General features: G+C 48.8%; 9 protein-coding genes across 9 annotated transcripts; 5 read left to right on the forward strand and 4 right to left on the reverse strand.

Moving 5' to 3' along the window:
* Positions 1-239: 239 nt before the first annotated feature.
* N7484_000049 (cupin domain-containing protein) lies at positions 240-805 on the forward strand (the record flags this gene model as incomplete). The annotated part of the gene is made up of 2 exons (XM_057110470.1): positions 240-608; positions 671-805. 2 exons carry the CDS (start codon positions 240-242, stop codon positions 803-805), a joined length of 504 nt encoding a protein of 167 aa, XP_056977696.1.
* A 948-nt stretch (positions 806-1,753) lies between these two features.
* On the reverse strand, positions 1,754-2,121 carry N7484_000050 (nuclear transport factor 2 family protein; the record flags this gene model as incomplete). Its single annotated transcript, XM_057110471.1, has 2 exons — positions 1,754-1,832; positions 1,856-2,121. The coding sequence occupies 2 exons, from the start codon at positions 2,119-2,121 to the stop codon at positions 1,754-1,756; spliced, it is 345 nt and encodes a 114-aa protein (XP_056977697.1).
* A 463-nt stretch (positions 2,122-2,584) lies between these two features.
* Positions 2,585-4,134, forward strand: N7484_000051 (putative salicylate hydroxylase; the record flags this gene model as incomplete). The annotated part of the gene is made up of 6 exons (XM_057110472.1): positions 2,585-2,671; positions 2,740-2,910; positions 2,971-3,123; positions 3,194-3,274; positions 3,330-3,777; positions 3,836-4,134. 6 exons carry the CDS (start codon positions 2,585-2,587, stop codon positions 4,132-4,134), a joined length of 1,239 nt encoding a protein of 412 aa, XP_056977698.1.
* Positions 4,135-4,618: 484 nt separating this feature from the next.
* N7484_000052 (uncharacterized protein) lies at positions 4,619-7,457 on the forward strand (the record flags this gene model as incomplete). Its single annotated transcript, XM_057110473.1, has 6 exons — positions 4,619-4,723; positions 4,791-4,825; positions 4,879-6,055; positions 6,181-6,405; positions 6,459-6,600; positions 6,658-7,457. 6 exons carry the CDS (start codon positions 4,619-4,621, stop codon positions 7,455-7,457), a joined length of 2,484 nt encoding a protein of 827 aa, XP_056977699.1.
* An 805-nt stretch (positions 7,458-8,262) lies between these two features.
* N7484_000053 (uncharacterized protein) lies at positions 8,263-10,056 on the reverse strand (the record flags this gene model as incomplete). The annotated part of the gene is made up of 4 exons (XM_057110474.1): positions 8,263-8,630; positions 8,687-9,086; positions 9,153-9,713; positions 9,778-10,056. 4 exons carry the CDS (start codon positions 10,054-10,056, stop codon positions 8,263-8,265), a joined length of 1,608 nt encoding a protein of 535 aa, XP_056977700.1.
* A 60-nt stretch (positions 10,057-10,116) lies between these two features.
* N7484_000054 (fungal specific transcription factor domain-containing protein) lies at positions 10,117-13,222 on the forward strand (the record flags this gene model as incomplete). The annotated part of the gene is made up of 5 exons (XM_057110475.1): positions 10,117-10,179; positions 11,141-11,647; positions 11,707-12,092; positions 12,155-12,670; positions 12,961-13,222. The coding sequence occupies 5 exons, from the start codon at positions 10,117-10,119 to the stop codon at positions 13,220-13,222; spliced, it is 1,734 nt and encodes a 577-aa protein (XP_056977701.1).
* A 137-nt stretch (positions 13,223-13,359) lies between these two features.
* N7484_000055 (CocE/NonD family hydrolase) lies at positions 13,360-15,138 on the reverse strand (the record flags this gene model as incomplete). The annotated part of the gene is made up of 1 exon (XM_057110476.1): positions 13,360-15,138. The coding sequence occupies one exon, from the start codon at positions 15,136-15,138 to the stop codon at positions 13,360-13,362; it is 1,779 nt and encodes a 592-aa protein (XP_056977702.1).
* A 551-nt stretch (positions 15,139-15,689) lies between these two features.
* Positions 15,690-16,676, forward strand: N7484_000056 (uncharacterized protein; the record flags this gene model as incomplete). Its single annotated transcript, XM_057110477.1, has 1 exon — positions 15,690-16,676. The coding sequence occupies one exon, from the start codon at positions 15,690-15,692 to the stop codon at positions 16,674-16,676; it is 987 nt and encodes a 328-aa protein (XP_056977703.1).
* A 4,361-nt stretch (positions 16,677-21,037) lies between these two features.
* On the reverse strand, positions 21,038-22,888 carry N7484_000057 (putative oxalate decarboxylase; the record flags this gene model as incomplete). The annotated part of the gene is made up of 8 exons (XM_057110478.1): positions 21,038-21,171; positions 21,236-21,740; positions 21,813-21,933; positions 22,012-22,079; positions 22,152-22,323; positions 22,376-22,391; positions 22,454-22,543; positions 22,600-22,888. 8 exons carry the CDS (start codon positions 22,886-22,888, stop codon positions 21,038-21,040), a joined length of 1,395 nt encoding a protein of 464 aa, XP_056977704.1.
* Positions 22,889-23,681: the final 793 nt, after the last annotated feature.

Consider the following 23,681-nt stretch of genomic DNA (forward strand, 5'->3'; position numbering starts at 1 on the left):
CAACGGGTCGATAGCGGGGAAAGCTGTCTTATGGGGTACGGAACCATTCCGTGGGGTAGAACCTGGGCCAAAGGAGAAGGCAATGCGGTATCACTAATCGGCATTGCTTCTCTTTCAGGGTGCTTAGACAGTCGGGACCGCACTATAAATTGTAGGCTTATGAATTGGTAGCATGGTAAAGGATACCTTCAAATAATCTTGTTCCTGACTCTCAATTTGCTCTCCTGGATCAGTTCAATATGGCATCAGCAAATGCTCCTCTTCGCCGAGTTGTCACTACGCACCATGGTTCCCAATCTGTGATCTTGTTTGATGGAAATCTAGAACCCAATAAAGGATTTGCTTCCAAAGCTGCAACCATCTGGATGACCAGACAGTACCCGGCGGAGCTAACGGCAACCGATCCGAGTGCCGATAGCCGCAGTAAGCAGATGTATAGCAGGGGGTCTCTGATCCGCGTGGTGGATTTTCCTCCGAACTCCAAGGGCCACAACCACCGCACACAGTCACTCGATTATGCGATTATCATGGATGGTGAAATGGAGATGCTCCTTGATGACGGATCGAAAACTAGGGTTCGGGCTGGTGATGTTGTCGTACAACAAGCAGTCAGTTGGCCTCTGGTCCTTTCCTTTATGCGCCAGAGACGCGAGAGCTAACACAGAAGTAGACTATGCACCAGTGGAATAACCCAACAGATAAAGTGTCCCGTGTTATCTTTGTTCTGCTCCCCTCTGAGCCTTTTATCGTGGGAGAAGCGCTTGGTGACAAGGGGATACCAGAGGCATTTAGAGTTACATCCTGACTAGTTAATGTGACGCTTTTGTAACATCATCTGTGTCTCGAGTCATGGAGGAATCATCTTAGTGATTTAACTATGTCATCAACCTGTTGTCTTCGTCGAAAAGACTTTGTAAAATAACTAACTTATTTGCATATTTATACATGTGCATCTTTGCTAAGCTCATATCATCGATAATTTCTAGTTTCTTGTTCTAAATGATAGTAGCTGTATGACCGGAAAGTAAGAATATTGTCAACGTTCGCTATCATTTGTAGCTCTCCCGCTTCTTCCGCTGAGACCTCTTGCTCTCGCCAAATAGAAAGATAATCCGTCCTCAACTCACTCACGATGAATAAAAAGTAAGCAAAAAAATAAAATAAGATAATACAACAGTCAGGATTCGCATGTTGGCACCCACCATAATACTCACTGACCGGCGTGTGGCTTAAGTACGGCTGGGCGGATGGAAACCCTGTTCTCCGCACCCTGTTCTCCGCACCCTATGGTCATATGTGACACGAATGACGGAGAATAGGAAAATATAGCGAGTAAAGTCTTAGTCGATTTGAGTAAGTGTGTAGTAGACTAGATAAGCTGAAATCAGCCTCTATCGCGCGGCTGCCGCACTGACCCTTCAACTAGGCTCCATATGCAGAGCAGCCTAGAGTTATTGGGTCAGCCCCATCTCATCTACTAGGTCCAAACTTTCAGCATCTGCGCCTCGCCGCTTTGGCTTAGTAGTTGTGGCTTGTCGCACAGTTTCTAGTTCTGGATTTCTGGTTGCTACTTCAGTACGCTCTATGGGGCTTGAAAAAGATGTGTCAAAGTTGGAAATAACGGGATATACTAAGAATGTTGCCTATAGTGCATTTTTGGTCCAGTGGTTTTATTGCCTAAAAAAGTGCGACAAGATACTTAGCTAGTACCCCATCCCTACTTCATCAATCCTGCCTAGCCTCTGCTACGCGATCACTGATTCTCCCTAATGGCTCTGACGACCAGATCACTTAGATTAAGGCGAGTCAATAATGTTTCCAATAGAATGTTGCTATAAATGCCGGAAGAACTTACGTATCCATATAAGCGCGGATCTTGACAATCTTGTTCTGTTCGTTGAACACGCATATCCAGGTATACACATTGGTGAACGGCAGGCCATTCTTACACTTCGTGTCCACAGCCTTCAGCTCAACAGCGGCTTGGCGACCATCGCAGATGATGTTTTGAACTTCCAGCTTCAAGGGACTCGCCCAAGTTGAGCTGAGAGCCTTGGTCCCTTCGTGGAACTCGGCCTTGGAATGGTAGTGCCCAGCGATAGGGCAAAAGGTGCCTGCCATGAGCAACGTAAGTAAAGGGTAAGACACAAACCCATAGTCACTGCCCACCTTTTACTTGCCAGTCCACATCGTCAACAATATTTTCAAAGAAATCTTGAGCTCTCCCTTCTCCGAAGGGGGCAAAAATCTTTTTGACTTGCTCGGTGGAAGGCATCTTACTGAGAAATAAAGTCGTTCCTTACCTGAGTGAGTCGGTGACGCGAAGAGTAAATAAATAGACTTCACGAGAGGTGCAGCCAAAACCCATAGTATCAATTTAGAAGACACTTATCTCCGAACTTGTGGTAATAGTAGGGAATGAGCCTGCCCCGCGATTTCGGCTGTGTGTGGGCAGAGCCGAGTGGACACAGCCGAAAAAATCTCATTGTGCCGAGGGCCGCGGTGCTTCCTAGCAAAGTTACTAATAAAATGCATTATTGAACCAAAAATTGCAGAGCAGCTGTTATCCACTCTTCCACTAAAAATGCCACTGCAAGTGATCGTTGTTGGCGCAGGCCTGGCTGGTCTGGGCGCTGCCATTGCCCTCAACCGTGCGGGCCACAATATCCAAGTATAGATTCCGCTTTGTCTCCTACTTGACTCTTCTTCACTTGACGAGGCTCACCTTCGCGGTAACAGGTTCTCGAACAATCCAGTTTTCGCAATGAAGTAGGCGCAGCCATTCACGTCGCACCCAACGCTACACGGATCTTGAAGGAATGGGGTTGTAATTTGAACGGCCTATATCCTGTACAATGCAACCGTCTACAGGTCTGGGATTCGGAGGGAAATCTCCTTTTGACCCCTGTTGTATGTTTAACAATCCTCTGGCAAGAGCGCAAGACACCCTAATTAACCCTTTATCGGTAGGTGACGAAAGACCTCCACCGGAAATTGAATACCACAGATGACTGGCTTCTGACCCATCGTGTGGATCTCCACAATGTTCTGCGCGCTGCTGCAGCTCAGGAAGTGGATGGCCGAAAGGTTGACATTCGCCTTTCATCGCGCGTGGTCTCTGTCGTAAGTGAGCTCTCTCTGGTACGGCTAGATTAATTCTCCATTAATTTCTTTTGTTTTATTTCTCATCTAGGATTCCGAGGCTGGAATTGTCACACTAGAGGATGGAACCATCTACAAGGGCGATTTGATTGTGGGAGCAGATGGAGTGCATGTAATAAGTCCCGCCACTCTCATCGTAAATCTGGTACTAATTAGGTGTTGGCTAGTCCCGATCTCTGCGTGCTATTGTCGGACAGGAGCACAGAAAAGAAAGCACAGGACAAAATTGTTTCCGGTTCCTCGTTCCCATGTCAAAGGCCCAGGCAAATCCCTTGACTGCGGCACTGTTGCAAAAGACCGGCGTGGATGGGGTCCACGCTTTCGTCAGTCCAGATCGCCGCCTCGTCGTCTACCCTTGCCGCGAGGGTGATCTTCTCAACGTTGTTGCAATTCACCCTACGGGTCCTGAAGAGGTCAAAGAGGCATCCTGGCTCGACTCGGGCAATCTCGATCAGCTCCTGGAGACTTATTCTTCATTTGGACCAGAGCTCCAAGAACTCTGCCGCATGGCTGAGGACCTCAAACTTTGGAGCTTGGCGTCACGCTCCCCGCCAACCACTTTCGTCCAGGGCAAGCTTGCCTTGGTAGGCGATGCAGCGCATCCAACACTTCCTCGTAAGCCTATCATTATTAACTCTCTCCCCACCTTTCCTCCATTGCTGACCTCACAAAGACCAAGGACAAGGTGGCGCGCAGGCATTTGAGGATGGAGCTGCATTGGGCGGTGTGTTGCCAGCCGACACTACACTGGACCAGGTTCCTCAGCGCTTGTCTCTATACGACAAAGTCCGTTATGACCGAGCAGTGACAGTTATGATGATGTCCAAGACGCACGACGAACGACGAGCCGAGACGTTGGACGAGCTGCGGAAGTATGTTCCCAAAGCAGAAATGCCTCCCGACATGTTTTCCTTCACCTGGCCTTCGTGTCCAGGCCGGGATGCCAAGCGTCTGCTTGAAGCGCAGGTCTAGGATCCCAGGGTGGAAAATGTTGAGAAGACCTCAGCAGTCAGCATACTATCGTAACAGTTTATCATAAATTGAGACGCCACTTCATATGCCCTATCCTTCGCAATGCCTTACTAATCCAATCCACCTTGTGGTAGATCCACTGAAGGGAGCTTTGCATGGAGATGTGGAGAGCCAACGAGGGGTATGATGCGTAGTCGCAACTTAATTTTGAAGATCATCCTGCTCAATATCCTAGTTTTGAAGGTCATCCGAGGTTGTACCTTAGCCGGGGGTCGACCAATTCCGCGCTTCGTAAGCCGACCAGATCTCGTGCCCTCCCCGTAGCCGATCGTTGCCGAATTGACGCGGGGAACGCGTAAACTCGGGGTAAAGTCACAGCGCACCCCGCCAACCTGCACGCTTGTACTCTCTGTGCCATGAGCGCTGTCTCAGCATCTCATTATTCTTCCAGCCAGGTCCGTCTTGGTGTGATGTTGTAACCACAATGCAAGCTGCGGATGGATACCACTGCGAGCAATGCAACGCCACCTTCCAGCGGAAAGAACACTACCAACGGCATCGCCGCACCCACACCAAAGAAAAACCGTTTGTATGTATTTCAATGCAATGATGGTACTTTATGCGCGTACCTGCATCCAGCGACTGACTATCCACAGTCATGTACAGAATGTGGCCAAAGTTTCGCTCGAATGTACGTTTGTTGCAATTCTACCCCAGCGTTCTTGGGTGCTGACTTGCATACAGAGACTCCCTTACCCGGCATTACGGCACGAGACATCGACAAGGGGCTTCTGAATCTTCCGGAGAGCGACGACGGGTGATTCAGGCATGCAAGCCGTGTAATTTATCCAAGCTTCGATGCGATGGACAGCGACCATGTGAACGGTGTCGTCGATATGAGGATGAATGCTACTATGAAGACCGCCAGAAACGTCGGATGACAGACCGCAATCTCTCTCCCACCTTGCCGCATTCTAAGCGACATCATCCGCAAACTCCAGCCCTCAGCAGTACGGGGCTAACGCACTCCTCCTATCCAGGGGACCCCTCGCAGTCCACGACAAACCCATCTCCGCCACTCACGATTGTCAATCAGGTGGCTGCCGTACGGGCTGAGTGCGTGCCACCGTCGCACGAGCCGGCCAACATGCCTGATCTCAATGGTTATGCGATGGAAAGTGCGGACCAAGTGCCCACTCAGGGTTCGACGCTAAACAATGAAGGGCTTTCCGATCTCAAGTATCCAAGATGGGGGAGTCTGCTTGACTTGGACCTAGACATAGGGGAGGGCTTGGACCCCTCCATCTGGCCGAACATTTTGGATCCGCGATCGTCCTTGGACCATTTCGACAACATTTGGTTGGCATCCACCGAACCAACCACAGGTCCAATTCCTGCCCCAGAAACCCCTCAAATACCCACGCCTTTGACTACCGCCACTGTGGGTGAGATTTATAATCGCGCTTGCTCACCTGGCCCCACCGACGAGGCCGTCGAGCCACGACAATATCAACCAACCGCAATCGAGATCGATGCGCAGCTGACGTTTCCAGATATGCAGCATATTCGTACGGAGGATGTAGACAAAGAACACCTAGCCCACATCCATGAGATTCAGCAGAATGTCGTAGACGAGGTGGCCAAGCTAGCCTCAGTCCTGGAATCGAAATCGCTCTTCCCGCCGTTCGTGAAGTTAAAGATTCCACCTGCCCCGATCATCAACGCTTGGACACAACTATATTTTGAACATTTTCATCCTGTCTTTCCGGTCCTTCACAAGCCCACATTTGGAGGCCCAGATACGCATTGGCTCCTAGTGTTTGCTGTCAGTGCTATTGGAGCTCAGTTTTCCCGAATCCCGCAGGCCCAGACTTGCGCGAGGGCCATGCACGAATTGATCCGTCGACAGTCCATGTATCTGGTAAGTCTTCCTCGCTCCTGATTTGCTCGCGTCGGCAAGACTTGGCGGGTTGGGCATTTACAAGATTCCTTATCATCTAGTGCGAAAATCAAAATAAGAATGGTCGGGAACTTTGGTTAACGCAGGTGATTCTCCTTAACCAAATTGGTCTGATGTACTCCGGAGAACGGAGAGCGTTAGAGATCGCGGAGCTCCTGCAGGCGCTCCCTGTTACTCTCGCTCGGAGAAAACATCTTTTCACGAACATATTGTCTGCACCGAAGATGGCAGGGCTAGACCTCTCACTTTCCCAAAGGTGGCAAATTTGGGCTCTGGATGAGGAGCGGAGGCGGACTGGGTTCGCTATCTGGGTAAGGAGATGTCATTGGATCTACCTAGGTATGAAGTCTAATCTACGGAGTAGCTCGTTGATTCGGCTTTTCAAAGCCATTTTGATCTCACGCCGGTCCTTTCGGTTGGAGAGTTACAGAACTCGTTGCCCCATGGCGAGGAAAGATGGGCAGCTTCAGGTGCCCGAGGGTGGGCCAGCTTTTCTACGCACACAGGTCCGTCCGTCCATTACGTTCCTTCCACATAGTTTACATGTCCTTATGAGTCCCTAGAATCAAGCACGCTCCATACGGTGGAGCAAGTTGTCAGAGACAGCACTTGGATGGCATCGTGGATAAAGACCGGCATTTTGGGCAAACAAACCCTCCTTCAGCTGCTGTCGAACGCCGCTGTCATTGATCAAGATCGTCTTCTTTCCTCACAATCCCACAACGGTATAAGCCAGATCGAGGCTGAGGCGGCGCTTAAGGCGCTACTTGCAGGGACAGAAGATGAAGAGTCAAACGTCTCAGCATTAGAACTCAAGGCATCTATCTCACATCGACTGGTGATTCTCTCAGTCCTCATGCTGCGTAATACTCCTCGACTCCCCCTGCTTGCTACAGCCATGCGTGTGAGGTATCGTCGTTACACCGATGAAGAACTCCGCAGTCTAGCGACAGAATGGAATAAGGCACCACAGGAGCGTCGACGGGCTGCTATATATGCTGCGCGAGCGTTTGAATCAGTCCGCAGCCAGTATTGCGCCCATTTTTCAACCCCTGTGCTGTTATTCCGCGCGACTTTAATCATTTGGCTCTTTACTGTTCTCGATGACCTGTCACTTGACTCGCAGCCCGCAAGTGACGCGCCCTTGATCATTCTCGGTGCCTCCAATACGACCGATCCGAATCAAGAGCAGTGGGTGGAATCTGGAAACGGTCGTGTCAAATTACAGGGGGTTGGCAACATCTTCTCTTCACTGGGCCGGCAACGATTTCTTGATGAGTCGATCTCTGCGATGCAGTCCCTCCGATCGTGGGGGATAAGTAAAATCTATAGGCAACTGCTAACTCAACTACGAGCGGACTAGAATCTCTGATATCAGACAAGGGGTGTCGAGTGGAACTGGTCTCTATCCTACCTAATATCTAGCTGTACTGGCCTCGGCGATGAATATCAGTTGTATGTTAATGAAAAAGAAGAATTTATCACAATTCCGGCAGGGATGACACGTAGACAAAATGGCTTCAAAGCTTACAATTCATTGCGTATTGGCGTCAATTTTCGGTCACGTGTAAATTCCAATTCCGTGGGTGCTAGAGCCGCCAGGCCCATCACGCATGTAAAAATCGAGTATATGTCAGGGGCAAGATGAGGTATTTTTGTATACTGGAGTTGGGGGATCGGGTGACCGAGTATGATCTTTTGAGGTTGGGTTTTCTTTGTTTAGTCTCTTTGTCTGATCTGTTACAGTAGCGGACGAGTCGTATCGAGTTCGTTTAAACTTATGTGTTGTATAGTAGATAGTCGTTTTCGACTACGAAAATTGACGCACGTCCGAGGCACTTTTTTGATTTAACACTTTGGATGAAGCAATTTCCTGCGAGTCCGCCACCTGGGACAAACTCACCCAGTTACGCTGACCGGAAAGGCCCTTGGTCTGTGACCAGAATTTATTTCATACAGAACCCCTGGGGAAGATAACCAAAACAGTAAAGCCAATTTCTCAAAGTCTCAGATAAATCATCACTTGGTAGCTCATGAGACCCTCGACTAAATTGAGATCTTGTGTAGAGAGCAAGCGTGACTATGCACGCGCCAAACTGATGATATGTACCATTTGTCACAAACAACAGATCCCCGGATGCATACAAGGTAAATACTATTAACCAGGCTTACTCCTGTGCTCTCTCGCAGTGCTCAATGACGGCGTCATCTTTGGTATTGTCGCGCCCATCGAGGATTTCGTCCACCTCGTCCGACGTGTGGCGTCGTCGATACCATGATGTAGTTATGGCAGGACCTTCGAAGACTTCGGATATTTCCTCTAGCGAGAGGCCTTTGGTCTCTGCAAAGAAGAGATATACGATAAGACTCATAACTACCAGGAGCCCCACATAGACCAGGTAATACTTCCAAGAGATAGCTTCTAGCGCAATAGGGTTCACGAAAGTATTGAATGTAAGTGCAATGGTGTTGCACATGTTCGTGAAGGCGATTCCTTTCTGGCGAGCATGGAAGGGAAGGATTTCCGCTGGGTAGGCTGCTGAGGGTTAATGATGTATTCTGACCCGGGCTTTCTCTGTCAGGATGACTGACCAAATGTGAGCGGGGTGACGCCGATATCATAAAAGAAAAAGTAGATGAAGATGAAGGCAATAACGGTCCGGCCGATTGCTTCAGTATTTGTGGTTTCCAAGTAGACTGCTGACAGTACTGTAAAGACTGTAAATGTGACTAGCATACCGATGCAGGAGATTAAATATAACGACCTGCGACCGAGCCTGTCGATGCAGAAAGACCCGATCATGGCAGCGAAGAGATTGAAGATCTGAAGGATGCCATTGATAAGAGTCTTCGTAAAGCTATCCTGAATGCCAACGGTTTCAAGAACCATTGCCAGGTAGTAGGTGATGATACCATTGCCTGACCATTGGGATATAATTGCAGCAAATCCCGCGATTGCCGTGCGCTTCTTATCAGCTGCTGTGTTCCACATCTAGGGCAACCGGCAGTGTTGTTAGCAGAGAGGATACAGGAACCAAGTGTGGTCGGGAACACTTACGACGGACCATCCCATGCGCTCAATCTCAGTGTCTGACTGGATATGAGCCGTGATCAATGCCATCTCATGATGAACCAACGGGTGAGAACTATCTCCCCCGGCGTGATATTTGATTAGAAAAGCGCGCGCTTCGTCCAGCTTGTTTTTGGACACAAGCCAACGCGGCGATTCGGGAACGAAGAAGATCCCAAGTAGCTGCACGAGCGGGAAGAACGCTTGCATGATGGAGGGGATGCGCCAGCTCCAGGTGGACGCGAGAGAGAAGGTGCCAAATGTGATCCAGCTCGAAGCGATCGACCCGACATAGAAGCATGTCTGAAAAAGACCAGTTACCTTGGCTCGATGCGCAGGGTAGGCGATTTCCGTGATAAGCACTGGTGCTGGGACGAGGACGATTTCCACCCCCATGCCTACTATGAAACGTGCGACTATGAAGGTGGCAATGTTCTGCGATGCGCCTTGAATTGCGGCTCCTATTGTCAAGATGACAATGCCAATCACGATGGTATACCGTCGACCAATCTTGTCGGACAACCACGCAGTCGGAAACGCAAGTAGTACCTATTGCCATCGTCAAATGTCAGTAGGTGTATCATGAGTTTTGGTTGAAGTGGCCTCTACTTACACCTCCCAAAAACATGACTGCATTCAAGAGTCCAAGCCAGGTGCCGCTCGGATTGCCGAAATAATTCATCCAGGTATCCAACCCCTGAAGGCCGTTCATCATTGAAGAGTCAAACCCCATTGTCGTTGCAGATAGCAAGACAACGCCGATACAAAGGTTCAATTTTAGAAGATGAGGTGTGAGGTACCACGGCCTAGGGTTCTCCGGCAAGACATCGGCCAACCGGTCTTCCACGTCCCTGAGACCATCCCCCTTGAGGGAGCTCAAGCGTCGTTCCATGATAGTTGTTCGTTGCTGGGGATGGGAGTAAAAGAGACCCGACTGGTGCGTCGGGCAACAATGGCTTGCGCCTACTCCTCGCTTCGTCCAGACCTCTATATATCTAATCCACGAGGACAATGCGTACGTTCCGCAGTGAGGCATGCCAATGAGATTTGTCTTACAAACGCACCAGAGCTTAGCGCTTTCCCACAGATCCCTATTGCCCAGTTTGCCATGGTTTCCGGGGTTCCCCACCCAGTCTCGCGCCACCCCCACACGCACTCAGGGGGATAGACTATGTGGAACCTGCGATGCGGGGTCAACAGCCGAGTGGGGAAAGCGCACAAGGACTCCGGGGGATATGGTGTAGCGTGTTGTGGAATCATAGAACTCGCGCTGATTCGCGTGTGTAGATCCCACGCTAGTGAATAGCGGAATTGCGGCGAGCCGAGACAGTACCGTTCACCCGAAGCAACCACATCCAACCCCAGACCTTTACCCTGCCTCCTTTTTTTTTTGCCCCAACGATGCTGAACAAATGCAGCTAGACTGTGGAGCCACGAATTAGGGTCCAAAGACACTAACTCCCACGGGCTTCATGTTACGTTAGACCGATACAGGTCTAGCCAAGGCCTTCGTGAGATTTCCTCGCCTATCAACACCGAATGATTGTCTTCTAAAAAGTCTCGGTCAGATTCAGCGGCCCGTCGCTTGTCAGAAAGCCGGAAGCGAAGTGTGTGCGGGCGCGAAGCCACACTCTCTAGCACACGTGGCTGGTCCTACCCTTGAGCAACCTGGAATACGCGCCGACCACGGTTTCGCAACTGAGTTTCAACGAGAGCAAGCGACTGACACTGACACTTCCACTCAAGGACCATACATGGCCGAGTTACGCACCAGCCAGCGAGTGCCACTGCGCTGTACAGAATGCGCGCAACGCCGCATCAAATGTGATAAGAAAATCCCTTGCCGCAGATGCATCGCTAACCGCTGCGCCCACCTCTGCGTCCGCGAAGTTGTTCGGGTGAGAGGTAAACCGACTGTGTAAGCAATCTGCGCCAATTCATTCCCCCACCAGCTGTGACCGCTCAACTAACTCCAGTCCTTCAGCGCGGCGCCGATAGAAGATGCCAATGCCTCGCTAGCTCGGCAGAACTCGAGGTTACAGGAGCGGGTGGCTGAGCTCGAGCTCGCTCTAACGTTGAGCTTGCGGGGCCGAGCCGGAGCGCAACGATTCAGCGTCGGTAACGGCTCGCCCAGCAATGACAGGCCAATGCCGACTGCTGGGCATCAGGCTACTGCCTTTGAGGAGGTTGGAGCCATCCTAGATGAGTGGAATCTCGGCCGGCTGAAGCAGGAGAAATTGGGAAAGCCAACTTCGGAAAATGACTTGCACTTCCTTGTCGAGACCCTTAAATCCGTCCCAGATAGCTCGACGAGCACCCGAATCGTCGAGTTCTCCTTGCAGATGTTGGGATGGATCCACTGTGCACTCCGTGCGGACCAATTTCTCATCGAGCACGAAGCTTTCCATAATGCGCTGATAGCCGGCACGCTTGAGGTTCTTCAGGATCACAAGTGGATGGCTATTTACTTCAGTGTCCTGGCAGTACGTCCGAGTCAATCTTGACGCAGGTGGTGACCCCATTTGCTGACCTTAACTCGTAGGTAGGGATATTCTTCATGGCCGATGAGGATACATCATCGCTGAAGTTGCCTGTGGTCGAGCCAAGCCCGTATCCTTTCTCAGTATCATATCACTGGTATTGTGCGGCTTTCCTGCAGCTCGAATATTCCGACGCCATGGGAAAACCGCAGCTGCATGTAGTGCAGGTCGCTGCCATTCTGACGCTTTGCCATTCCCACTTTGGACAAAGATACCGGGACATCAACCTGTCAAGTCTTGCTCAAAATGCTGCCCGTGCGCTGCAGATGCATCGCCTCGGTTCCGAGTCCTCATATCCTATAGACTTGGGGCGTATCCCAGAATGGGCGAATGAAACCGGTCGGGAGCTTGGGCGTCGGCTGTGGTGGACTCTGGTCATATGCGACTGGTAAGACCCCCCTCATGGTTGACCGGGAAGCGGCATATCAGCGTTAACAGACAAGTCTCCAGGTTAGCAGGTCCTCGGTTCCCCGCCTCTATTTCGGCAGATTCATTTGACTGTATTCTTTCCGTAGGACGCTTTGACTACAACGTCATCCTCGGAGGAACTCCACTCTCTGACGGGGTCGTGGTATTCTCTCCTCTTCTTCACCAAATAGAGCTGGCAAAGCTTTCACAGGTGCTCCATGAGTATATTCAAACTTCAAATGAGTCTCCTACAGCACTATGTGAATTCTTTAGCAAGCTAGATGAGCTAGAAGAGGGCTTCGTGTCCAAGGTTGATCATCTGTCGGCGAGTTTCAGCGAAGGTATGAACCTAGGTCAGCAAATGCCGGTGTGGCTTGCGGGGCAGCGGTCTCATTACTTGTGCACGATCAATTTCATTCGATTGATACTGTGCCGGGTTTTGCTGCAGCAAAGTGTTGCCCAGCTCCCCGCTTGGTCCGAGATCCGTTCGAGTGGCATGCGGGCGGCCATGGCGATTGTCTATATGCAGAATGTACCGCCGACATACCAGCTGCTGTGGTAAGCTGCTCCGTCCTCCTCGGCAATTTTCACAGTGTTAAGCTTTGGTGTTAACAATGTCTCGTTCCCAGGGTCTTTGGATCTTCCACAATAGCCGCTGGAGTCTTTCTTTGCCTAGATCTTCTCACTTCCTGCCAGGACAGAACTGAACCCCAGATACAGGAACAGAGAGCTGCGGTGGAAGTTTGCATTTTTTCTCTGCAGAGGTACAGTTATAAAACGACTATCTGCATAGAGGGCTCCAAAACTCTTCGGCGACTCTTGGACTTGGAAATAGCTCAACATGATAGGCCTGTTGACCAAGAGGGTTTGACACGGTTGATCAAGAACATGGCCCGTCTGTCTGAGCAAGAACTGCAAGAGCCTACGGTCAATGGTCCTGGCCACTCTTCATGGCCGCCTTTAACGGCGGAACAAACGGGCGGCGTCATGGGTGCTGAGGTGCCTTCCCTGCGCACGCTTGCATCCTCTCCTGTGCCAGGAATGATCAGCGAATATGATCAACCAGACCCGTATTGGCTCATGGACAGCATCATCTTCCCGGATTATTAGAGACCTGGGCATAAGCCATACGAGAGAAATGATTGGGTGAATGGGTGAATGTTACACAAGAATGGCATATTTTTGTTCTAATATGTTTAAGATGCTATATACGGCTTAATGGACAGAAAGGAGGACTCGACTTTGGCTCAGATCACTGGGAGGATGACGCGACTGGGGTACTGTCCGCCAAAATGGAGAATATGGCTCCCGACATTGTCCTCTCCAGCAATTGGTTTAGGCTTCTCCCCGGCCGCATAATTTTTGAAGAGGGGGTACTGTCCCTGGACTTCGAAACTGAGGCTCTCTCCGGCCTCGTATTCAATACCCATGGCCCACAACCCAATCTGAATCTCGACAATCTCCCCCTTGCTAAGCTTCTCCTCTCGGTCGTGTGTGTGGAATGGGTATTGGTCATGTATGCTCATAGTAGGGTCAATATGGCGACGGGACGCTCTGAGGATGCCAAGCGGGCCAAAATAGAACAAGAGATTGTGGTAATCTTTGGGGTCCACCCCGTCAAATGACTTGGTCGGGGCGTGGCTCCAGGGGATGTTCAAATTGAGCAATGCCTTTCCGTTGCGATCCAGCTTCCGTATGAGGACGTAGATATTCATGTCATCCCAATCATTGGTAGACATATAGAGGACCGCTTTTGGCATTCCTGCGAGTCTCGTGTTCGCAGCAAATGTGTATGTGAATGAAACTTTCTCGAATGTGTCGTTCCTGATTTCCGACCAGTACGATACAGACTGTGTTTCGCTCGGCGCTTTCAGAGAGAGTTTTCCGTTAGGGCCTAGGAAGAAGTCGGTATACTTCGTCCGCGGAATTGGGTAGTCCTCCTCCACAATAGGGTATATTGGGTCATTATCACCGAACCGGAGGAGGGCCAGACGGACCCGAGGTACTTTCTCAAATCCGTTGTCCTTGCCCTTGAGGAATTTATCGAAGAAAGCTGCCAGTTCATCACGAGACTCCTTGTCGGCCCACAGATCGAACCATTCCTGGTAGGGGTCCCATCGCAGCCACTTGTCCTTGGTGTCAACATCTAGCCAACCGCGTATTGAGCCCATTGTGTGTACAAAAGTAGAATAAGACGCCACAATGTAGGTTGGTATGTTAACATTCTTGATGTTGGCACGCTTGTCCTTCCAGTAGGCATTCTGGAGGGGGCTCCGTCGATACATTTCGGCGAAATGCTCGAGTCCATTGTACCCGTGAATAACATTCTGAGTAATGTTGTCGAACAAAGCACTGTCCCAGACACCACCCCGAGCGAATTGCTCTCGGTAGAGGTCTCCGGCAGCTTCCCAGGGAGCAATCGCCTTTAGGGAAGGTGGACTCAAGGCGGCAATGAACCATTGAACAATGCCGAGGTGGGAGTTACCAGCCAGACCAACGTTACCAGAACACCAGGGTAGCTTTGCGATCCCCTCGATCACATCATAGCCGTCTTCCCCTTCCTGAGTGCCCATGATAACAACAGACCCTTCGGAGTCACCAGCTCCGCGAGCATCAACGTTGACGATAGCGTAGCCTTGAGGGACGTACTCGGCCGGGTCAGGACCCTCAAAGCGTTCAAGACCACTCGTCGTGTCCGGAGGAATACCAATCCCCCAGGGAAGCGTCTTCATCACCGTAATGCCATTGAGCTTTTTGCCGAACGGGCTCCATGCTATAATTGCTGGCACTTTCTCATCGGGGCCTGAAGTTGGGGGCCGGTAGACATCACAATAGAGGGTGCAGCCGTCACGCACTTTGATGCCAACATCATGATCGACGAGGATATCGGAAGGCAATGGACGCGCGTTGTGATCATTCCAGCCTTTTGGAAGGACCTCGGAGTGGGGGTTAAATCCCTGGTAGCCATTTCTGCCTACGGTAGGCTTGCTGATAGCGGTCACGCCCAGCTGGACGGGAGGAGGCATGGTGGGAGTGAGGGTGGTTTGAGCAACGGGAAATAGAACTGGCTAGATCGGATAATCGGAGAAACCCTTGCAGCATCAATCGCTCGAGAACGTCCCAGTCACGACTTCTTATACTCGACCAATTCTCCGCATTGTAGTGGCATAACCGACTATGACTACCACCCGGTCGCCTATCGCTGGTGGTGGCGCCGATGTTGTCTAACTCGGCAGAACGATCGTGGCATGCCGATTGGTCCGAGGGCGTGGGCCGGTGGAGATCCGGAGAGGAATCTCGCGCGAGCTCGCGCGAGATTCTCGGGACCACATCTTGTTCCTGGAAGTGGAGCCGTTGAACTCGGGCGAGCTGGCGCGAGAGTCCCCGCAATCCTCATCGCGTCCATGGGCTGTGGCGAACTCGAAAAAGCATTTAAAGCCTCAATCGACACCGAACTACATGTGCTTAGTGTCCACATCAATTCTTTCTTCAAAACAACATAAATATAGCCGAGAACCAGCGGTCCTCCTTCGTTGACTTTCACTTCTATTCGCAAAACTCCTGCTCCCACCGCAAGATGTCGGCTACTCAGACTCTGCCTAGCTTGGCGGCCAACTCGCAGAACAAGTACGGTGACTGGCGGGACGACTTCTTCAAGAACGGTTATTATATCTTCAAGGGCGCCATTTCCAAGGAGAAGGCCACTGAATACTACTACAAGAAGACTCTCGAGTGGTTACAGTCATTTGACAACGGTTTCGACATCAACAACAAGGAGACATGGACAAAGGAGCATCTTCCTCAGAGCTTCAAGAACATGTACATCAACTACTGTGCCGCGCAGGAGAAGTTCATGTGGGATGCCCGCACTGAGCCTAATGTCATCAAACCTTTCTCCGAGCTGTGGGGTACTGACGAACTGATCGTATCTTTCGATGCCTTCAATGTCTCTCTTCCTGGTCGCAAGGATGAGGACTTCCGTCCCTGGCCTCACACCGATCAGGCTCCTGAGCGTAAGGGTCTTGCCTGCGTTCAGGGTCTGCTGAATTTAACCCCCGCCGGTCCCAAGGACGGTGGTCTTTTGCTCACAACCGGCTCCTCCGCCCTCTTCGAAGAATACTTCGAAAATCATCCTATCCGGCCACGCATCAGCAATGACGCCAAGCATTACGACCTGTACCTCTACCAGCAAGAGGACATCGAGTGGTTCAAGTCCAAGGGCTGCCGGGAAATCAAAGTCGAGGCAGAGCCTGGTGACCTGGTCCTTTGGGACTCCCGTACCATTCACCACGTTGCCAAGATCGATACTGAGCAGATTCGAAGCGTCATCTATGTCTGCATGACGCCAAGAGCCCTAGCTACGCCAGAGGACTTAGCTTTGAAGAAGGACATTTTTGAGAAGTATGAGGCCACGACCCATTGGCCCCACTGCAACATCTGGCGCCAGGGCAAAGCGATGATTGATGGAAAGGTGGATCCTCTCGAGCGGGACGAGCCCCTGGAGAAGCCGGTCATCACAGATCAGGTCCTACGCCTCGCTGGTATCAAGCCATACAATGAGTGAAATATTCCCGGACTTGATATCATTGGCTTGTAGTAGATGGTAGTTAGAACTTTTTTCATGGATTCTCCTGAATGTTATATAAACAAGTATGCTACAAAAGATGTTTCTATAATCCTGAGGATATAGCAATTATTTTGAGACTACATTCAACAAGATTTGGTGGAGATTAGTGGAGTTGTATATAATAGAGCATTTGAACTTGAAAATGTGTCTAAGTCCGGTTGTAAGATATAGTATATTGTTTTTCAAAAACTCATACTGTAGCGGGCCAGGGCCCATTTCCCATCACGTGTGTACAAGTGAACTTTCATCTTATTTACAGTGATCTTTACGTTGATTTCCGACTCAACTTGTTACGGCATTTTTGAACAGGAGTTGCAAACCTACCGTGTTTTTCATCGTTGTCGCACCTACTTGGTGTCTGCGAATAATCACTATCGTTTGTCTTGCAATGATGAACACAGCACGTATAGTACGAAGGCCAGTTTTCCACATAATATTTTCAGCAATTCCATATTTTCTTGTATTCCATAATTGATACACGATATTCGTATATGTTCATAAGAAAAGTGCCCATCCCCTAAGTTCGTGCCACAAGTGCATTCTGATCTCAATTGTCCCCAGAGAGCAAGGAAGCAGCTCACAATGGCTATTGTTAAGTCTGTTCCCTCTTTTAGTTCGAAAAAATCAAAGAGCCAGAGAAGATGCCGCCGCAAAACAATGCTCATGAAAAAGGCTTACGAATATAGCAAGAGCATGGCGTAGATGTATGCGTGGGCATTCGTTTGCGAGAGACGGGTCAGGTATATATTTTGATAGCAGATGGTTCGGGATTTTGGGCTTTCCTCGGTTCACAATTGGCATGCTACGAGCCCCGCCACCCACAGAAGAAGCTTCTGACTTTAGAGCACTTACTATCCCATACCAATCTTTATAAGAGACCAAGACTTGGAGAAAGCCAAAGAAGGGACAACCGTCACCGCCAAGTGATGGTGGGTGTACATATGTAGGAGCTGATTTCGGTGAGCGAGTATTGCTCCATCGTATATACTATATAGTATCCTCACACATTTAATAACTCTTGTAATCTATCTATCAGGCCGTTCAATGGCACAAAATCATAACTGCGATAGTTTTTATCAAATCGAAGTGCCTTTGCTGATTGGCAGCGACGACAATGATGCCTTTCCTCGACTCTCAATTTGCTCAATAGTATCGTGAATGGTTTATTGCTCCGGCTGCTTTTCTTTACATCAAGTATTCCAATATGAACTGTTGGGATGGACTTGTTTCGACTAGGCGGTGACCTCATAGACCTGGGTCCTCAAATCTACCCACTGGTGGATCACGAATGCAGGTATATGGCATCTAAGCACTCATGTAGATATATACAACATAAAGTCTTATGGTGGGAATCCTGAGGAAAAGTGAAAGTTTTCGACACTTCTAGATTACGGAAGAGGCAAATTGTGAGCTACATGTGTTCTTGGCAGTACCTAGAGTCCTAGACGTTCTGGGTAAGTCATGGATGAATTCAACTAGTGAGTGTCTTTCTTCCCGTTTTACTGTACTGAATTACGTCATGACTTACCATTTCTTGCCTCAAGTCTACTTTTTGTTGTCTATAAAGGTGTCTCAATGAAGTCTGTCCAAGACAGCTAATGAAACGTCGCCTGTGATTCAAAACTCCAGACATCACAAGATGCTTCTTTTGAACAGATTTATATTGTTGATTTTGTATCTGGCACCACTTTTGGTCGCTGAAATATATCCTGGGCCTTGTCCTCAAAAAGAGGGATCATCAGTTTTACGAATTGGAAATGGTGGCGCCGGACAAACTGGTTTGATCAAGGGTATGTACTTGAATTTCAAAGAAGGTGTACCGGTTTCAACACTAAACAAGGACTTATAGAGCTCGCAAATAGATTTATGGATGATCGGAACAATGAATGCAAGAATCCGTTCCAAATAGAGTGGGTCAAAGGTGACACAACCGAAACTATCAACAACTTGAAAGATGGAAAAGTGGATGTAGGTATTACCTACAGTACAGCTGCAGAGCGACTTGCCATTGAAAATGGCATTGCGGGCGGCTGTAACACATGTTCAGAATGCGAAACATGCAAAGCAAGCAAAACGAGCAATGAGACCATCCACAAGGTGTTCTGTGGAGATGATTGTGATTGCTGCGATCAATGTAACAATTATCCCTGTTACCTATTCCGAGATCACTTCTATCTGGTCGGCCCGAAAGGAAATCTCGAAGGGAAGGATAAAATCGAAGAGAAGGATGGCATTCTCACGACGTTTTCCAAAATATTTTCCGCTGCAGAGAAAAATAGCACTGTGCGTTTTCTCAGTCGTTATGATAAATCTGCTACAAATATCAAAGAGTCAGAGCTCTGGATCCAGATTGGGCAGGTAAGTCTATATATTCTTTGATATATCCAATGAACCCCCCTGAAAAACATTGCTGAAATTGCTTAGGTACCATGGGCAGTTGCCTACTCAAAGTGGTATCATCAATTCATGACCTACCCCCTTGAAGCTTTAAGGGCAGCAATCTTTCTTAAAGAATTCACAATTACTGACCGAGGAGCGTATCTTACCCTCCTTAGCAAGGAAGAATCTCTCAAAGATCAGATAACTATCTACAAAACTGGAGAAAGTGAGCCAAAGCTTCTCAACCCTGCCCATCTTCTTGTTGGGAGTAAAGCCCAAAATGAAACTCTTGCGCAAGACTTTAGTAATTGGGTGAGGAGCCAAGACGGCCAAACAGTCATCGCCAACTTCCACCACCAGGATAATGGGCAGTGCCTGTATAAGCCCTATCCGTCCGTGAATGAAGTACAGCCCTCGAATTGTTCCTTCCTTCCACAAGGCTCTAAAGCCCCTAGTGGAAGGATGGAGCTATAAAAAGGCTTTCAGTAGCTGAACGCTAGCAAAGCAATGAGAAAAAGGACCGTTCACGCGTTCTTTGAGTTCTCATTTCGCTGGAATTCCAGTATTCTTCACTTATGTAACGTCCCATGACGTTTCTATTTGTTTGCTCTTTGATGACATGTCTGAATCTTACGTATTTAGTGCCTTTTTTCGGCAGAATAATTTCAATCTCACAGTTCCTTTATGTTATAAGTCTTGGAATTTCCTCAGAAGACGCGAATTAGCTTAACTTGACCACATAGCTTTGGCGTCTGACCTAATTAACACCCTGAGATTAGTACTCAATTGCACTGCCAACCTCGGACTGAATACCAATAGAAAGTTGAGACTAGATCATTATGAAAGATTTTAACTAGCATTATGCATAATACTGAGATTGAACATGTGTTGTTAAGAAGAGGTCAAAAATAGTAATGTAGGCTAATAACTTAGCGATTCATGCGTCTATTTGGGTGATTCAATGTGAAATAAAGCGAATGAGTATTACCCAGCCCATCATGAGTAATGCCCATAGATAGAATAGGCGGACTGCCTTTTACCAAAAAGCCAAAGACCAATCGTGGACGGGCAATGTCGCAGTCATATGGTTCATCGAGACATGGCCTTCCAGCCATCCCTGAACGGAACCAACAGGCCGCCGCCTACTAAATAGTTCGAAACTGAATCCTCGTGGAGGAATTGCAAATTTAGACAATACGGCCATGAGCAAATGCTAGATTGACTCCTGATTTCTGCAAAGCTGTCTAGCCCTCCTCTTTCGGAAGATGGAAAGAACGCGCGACCGGACCGTTGGGCGACTATCATTTAACAGAAGCTCAGATCAAACTTTGACTATGTTCTCGCCGCGGAGAGCTTCATGTGCTGCGTTTCGCGAAGGCATGCGGGAAAGGCTAGTCAGCACAATCTTTCGGTTGACGAAAGAAATACACACCAAGACAGAATTTTGAGCATCATATTGAATAGTTGTGATCACGATTTGGTCTCCTTGTCAGTAACCTGCCGAACAATGTCCTTACGCTGGCTTGAGTGAACCACCGAATTTGCGCCAATTATACAGATTGCGGTCAAACTTACTTATAATTCAGATTGGTGATTTGACAGAATACCGATTGTTTGTACTGGTAGGTCATGTTTCTCTTCAAAAGCCGTGCTGAGCAAAAGGAGAGCAACTTCTACGCGACTCTAGATGCAGTATAAGAGCAGACAGTAAAGAATCATTTTGAAGCATATCAAGTAGTATGGAGATAGAAGAAAAAGACAGGTGAGAAGAGAAGAGAAGCTTCTCAACATTATCATGAGGCTAGTCCGTCACTCGACCTGTCAACAGGACCTAACCCTTCCAATGAAACCATGGTAACCTAGCAACTTGGAGGAGAAACAGGCATAGAAAACCACTATGCACTACGGCAGGACAGGCACTAGGCGCTAGTCGAGCCAGCAACAACATACTGCTTTTCCGTTTTGAGTTTGCTTAGGGTACTATTACTCAAATTCAGGGTGTCCTTCACAATTTGTTTCGGGGTGGATGCGATCCATTGACCAAGAGCCATATCTATTGAATCATGAGTAATAAGCCCGGTGATCAGAAGAAAAGGGTCAATGGACAAATCACGTACCAGTGAATTGGGGTGCTTGAAGCACCTCCACGAACATTAAATCCTCGTCGCCAGTGTTCTCGATATAGTGACTGTTTGACTGAGGGAAATACGCAACATCACCAGCCCGGTAATCAAACGTGGTTGCAGTGTCAGGTGCCGAGAACAATGTCGCGCGGCCTTGGCCTTGAATGAAGAAAGTCCACTCATCGCTGGTCGGGTGCCAATGGATTTCCCGCATGCCACCAGGGTGCACGGTGACAATAGCAGCAGAGAAGTTATTGGCAATCGGAAAAGTGAGAGGATCCACGATCTTGACTGACCCACCAGCTACTTCGTGCGCGGCCTGCTCAGAGAAATGGTATGAATAGCTTTCGGTTCGGGGAATAACACCGGATTGAGTCGTAACGTTTTGCTTCTCGATATCTGCTGGCGCTGGGGTACCTTCGAAAATGTAAAGCTCACCGTCTGGAATATCATCGAAGGCCGAGATGGAGACACCGAGGTTCTTCGCTAGAACCGATTTCTGTGTGATGCGCAAGACTCAAGTCAGTCAGCGCCATGATTTTTGCTGGGCATATGGAATGATAGATCTTACGGGGGTATGAAGGAACACCTCTGTGGCTAGGAAGGTATTATCCTCGTCAAAGTCACCCTGATCAAAAACAAGCAAGAACTCAACACCATCATCTAGCGCTTGAATTGAGTGAGGAATTCCTCTAAGAAGTATGTCAGTTGAATTTCAAGGTGTTAATGCCAACACCATTCGTGTTGTTGACAAGGGTACAATGACATACGGTGGGAAAAACCAAACATCACCTGCAGAAAGGTCATCCACAAATGTCTGTCCATTCTCGTTGACTGCCTATCAAATTAACTTAGTTAGATGACTTACAAAGATAAAACACTGCATACATAGTGTGAATGAGAAACTTACCTGAATACGACAAGAGCCATTCAACACTAGAGACCACTCTCCAGCGACGTGCCAGTGCAGCTCACGGTAACCACCGGGTTCTAGACGCATATCAACCCCAGCCATCGCAGTTGCATCTGGCATCACCACCGTATTTTCCTGGCGAGCCCATCCAGCATTATCAATACCAAGTCTAGCTCAGGTGGTCAGCTTGTCATTTTCAGGTTTGCGTTAAGATTCCGTACCGGTTATGGCTGAGACCTGTTTTGACCAGTCAGAACTTAGGGTCAGAGCTTCAAAATAGTAACGCTCGCTTAGCTTACCCATGGGCCATTGGGCGTTAATAGTCTGACCGTTATCGGTGCCAGGGGGTGCCAGCTTGTCGCTGTTGATTCGGTCATAGGCATAGTTCCCTAAAACGGATGTCAGCCGCAAAGATTCAAGTGAATAGTTGGTAACGCAACCATACGGGGGCCAGGATCATCGCTGCCTGTGGAGCCTCGAATGGGCTGGGGATTGTCGACTTTCTCAAAGTCCAGATATGCACCGATATCCGGGCTGACCGTCTGACCGGGAAGAAGACTGTATTTGATATCCGGTTGAGTTCCGCTGGCGCTCTTTTCAGTGGAAGAGTACCCGACAAGTGCCTCCGATCCTCTCAAAGGAGGGTTACTGCTCCTTCGGGCTGGTGCTGCATCAACTGCAGAGAAAGGAGCAAGAAGTAGGCACAAAGTCCAAGAGTAAATCTGGGGCCTCATTGTGAGCAAAGGGTCCTCTACCGAAGTGGAAACGAAATAGAATGGTGACACTTTGGGTCTATCGTAGATGCCGTTTGTCAGTGCAACCAGAAGCCCTTTTATAATCGGATCTCGACGGAGCCTTGCTACTTATCACTGTAAATAAACTTGCTTCATTGATTCCCCTCATAAAACTTACCTTGGTAGGGCTCGGAGATTACTTCAGTGGGGTCATGTCAATCTATCCCCTCACCAGGCAAAATTCATTGGTCTCGAGCTGCAGTATAGTATAGCCTCCAATTAGGACCGCCTATAATTCGCTCACACCTGTGGACTGCTCAAAGAATACTCCAAAAAGAGGGGTAGCATAGTACGTACAACTCGAAATAATGTAGATCGAAACTTGACAGCGTAGTATGTTCTCCGCACTTACGAGGACAGAAAAAGCAATGGTACCTTCTGGCTCAAGACATCGACTGCCCTGTGGATAATCAACTTTTGCTTTTAATAGCCGTGTTCTCCAAGGTAGCAATACCGCAATGCTTAGCTTTCGTAGCCAAAGCTTGGCTTGAGCATTCTTAAATGCTCGCATGTCTCATTTTTCATAGGAAGGAATATAATTTGTTTTTATTTATCTACAGCAATTACAACTTTGCAATCATAGGTTGAAGTCTCTGTAATATAAAGTCAACTCTGAAACTACCTGGTATATCTTTTCGGAGGTTCTTTCTAGAACAGGAAACGAGCTCGCTGCTCATTACAGTGGGCCCGGACATCCATCTGAGTCTTCTACGGTCCCCGGTGGGTCTTCAAG

Source organism: Penicillium longicatenatum (genome assembly GCF_028827895.1).
Source record: "Penicillium longicatenatum strain IBT 33135 chromosome Unknown contig_11_segment0_segment0, whole genome shotgun sequence".
Taxonomy (NCBI): domain Eukaryota; kingdom Fungi; phylum Ascomycota; class Eurotiomycetes; order Eurotiales; family Aspergillaceae; genus Penicillium; species Penicillium longicatenatum.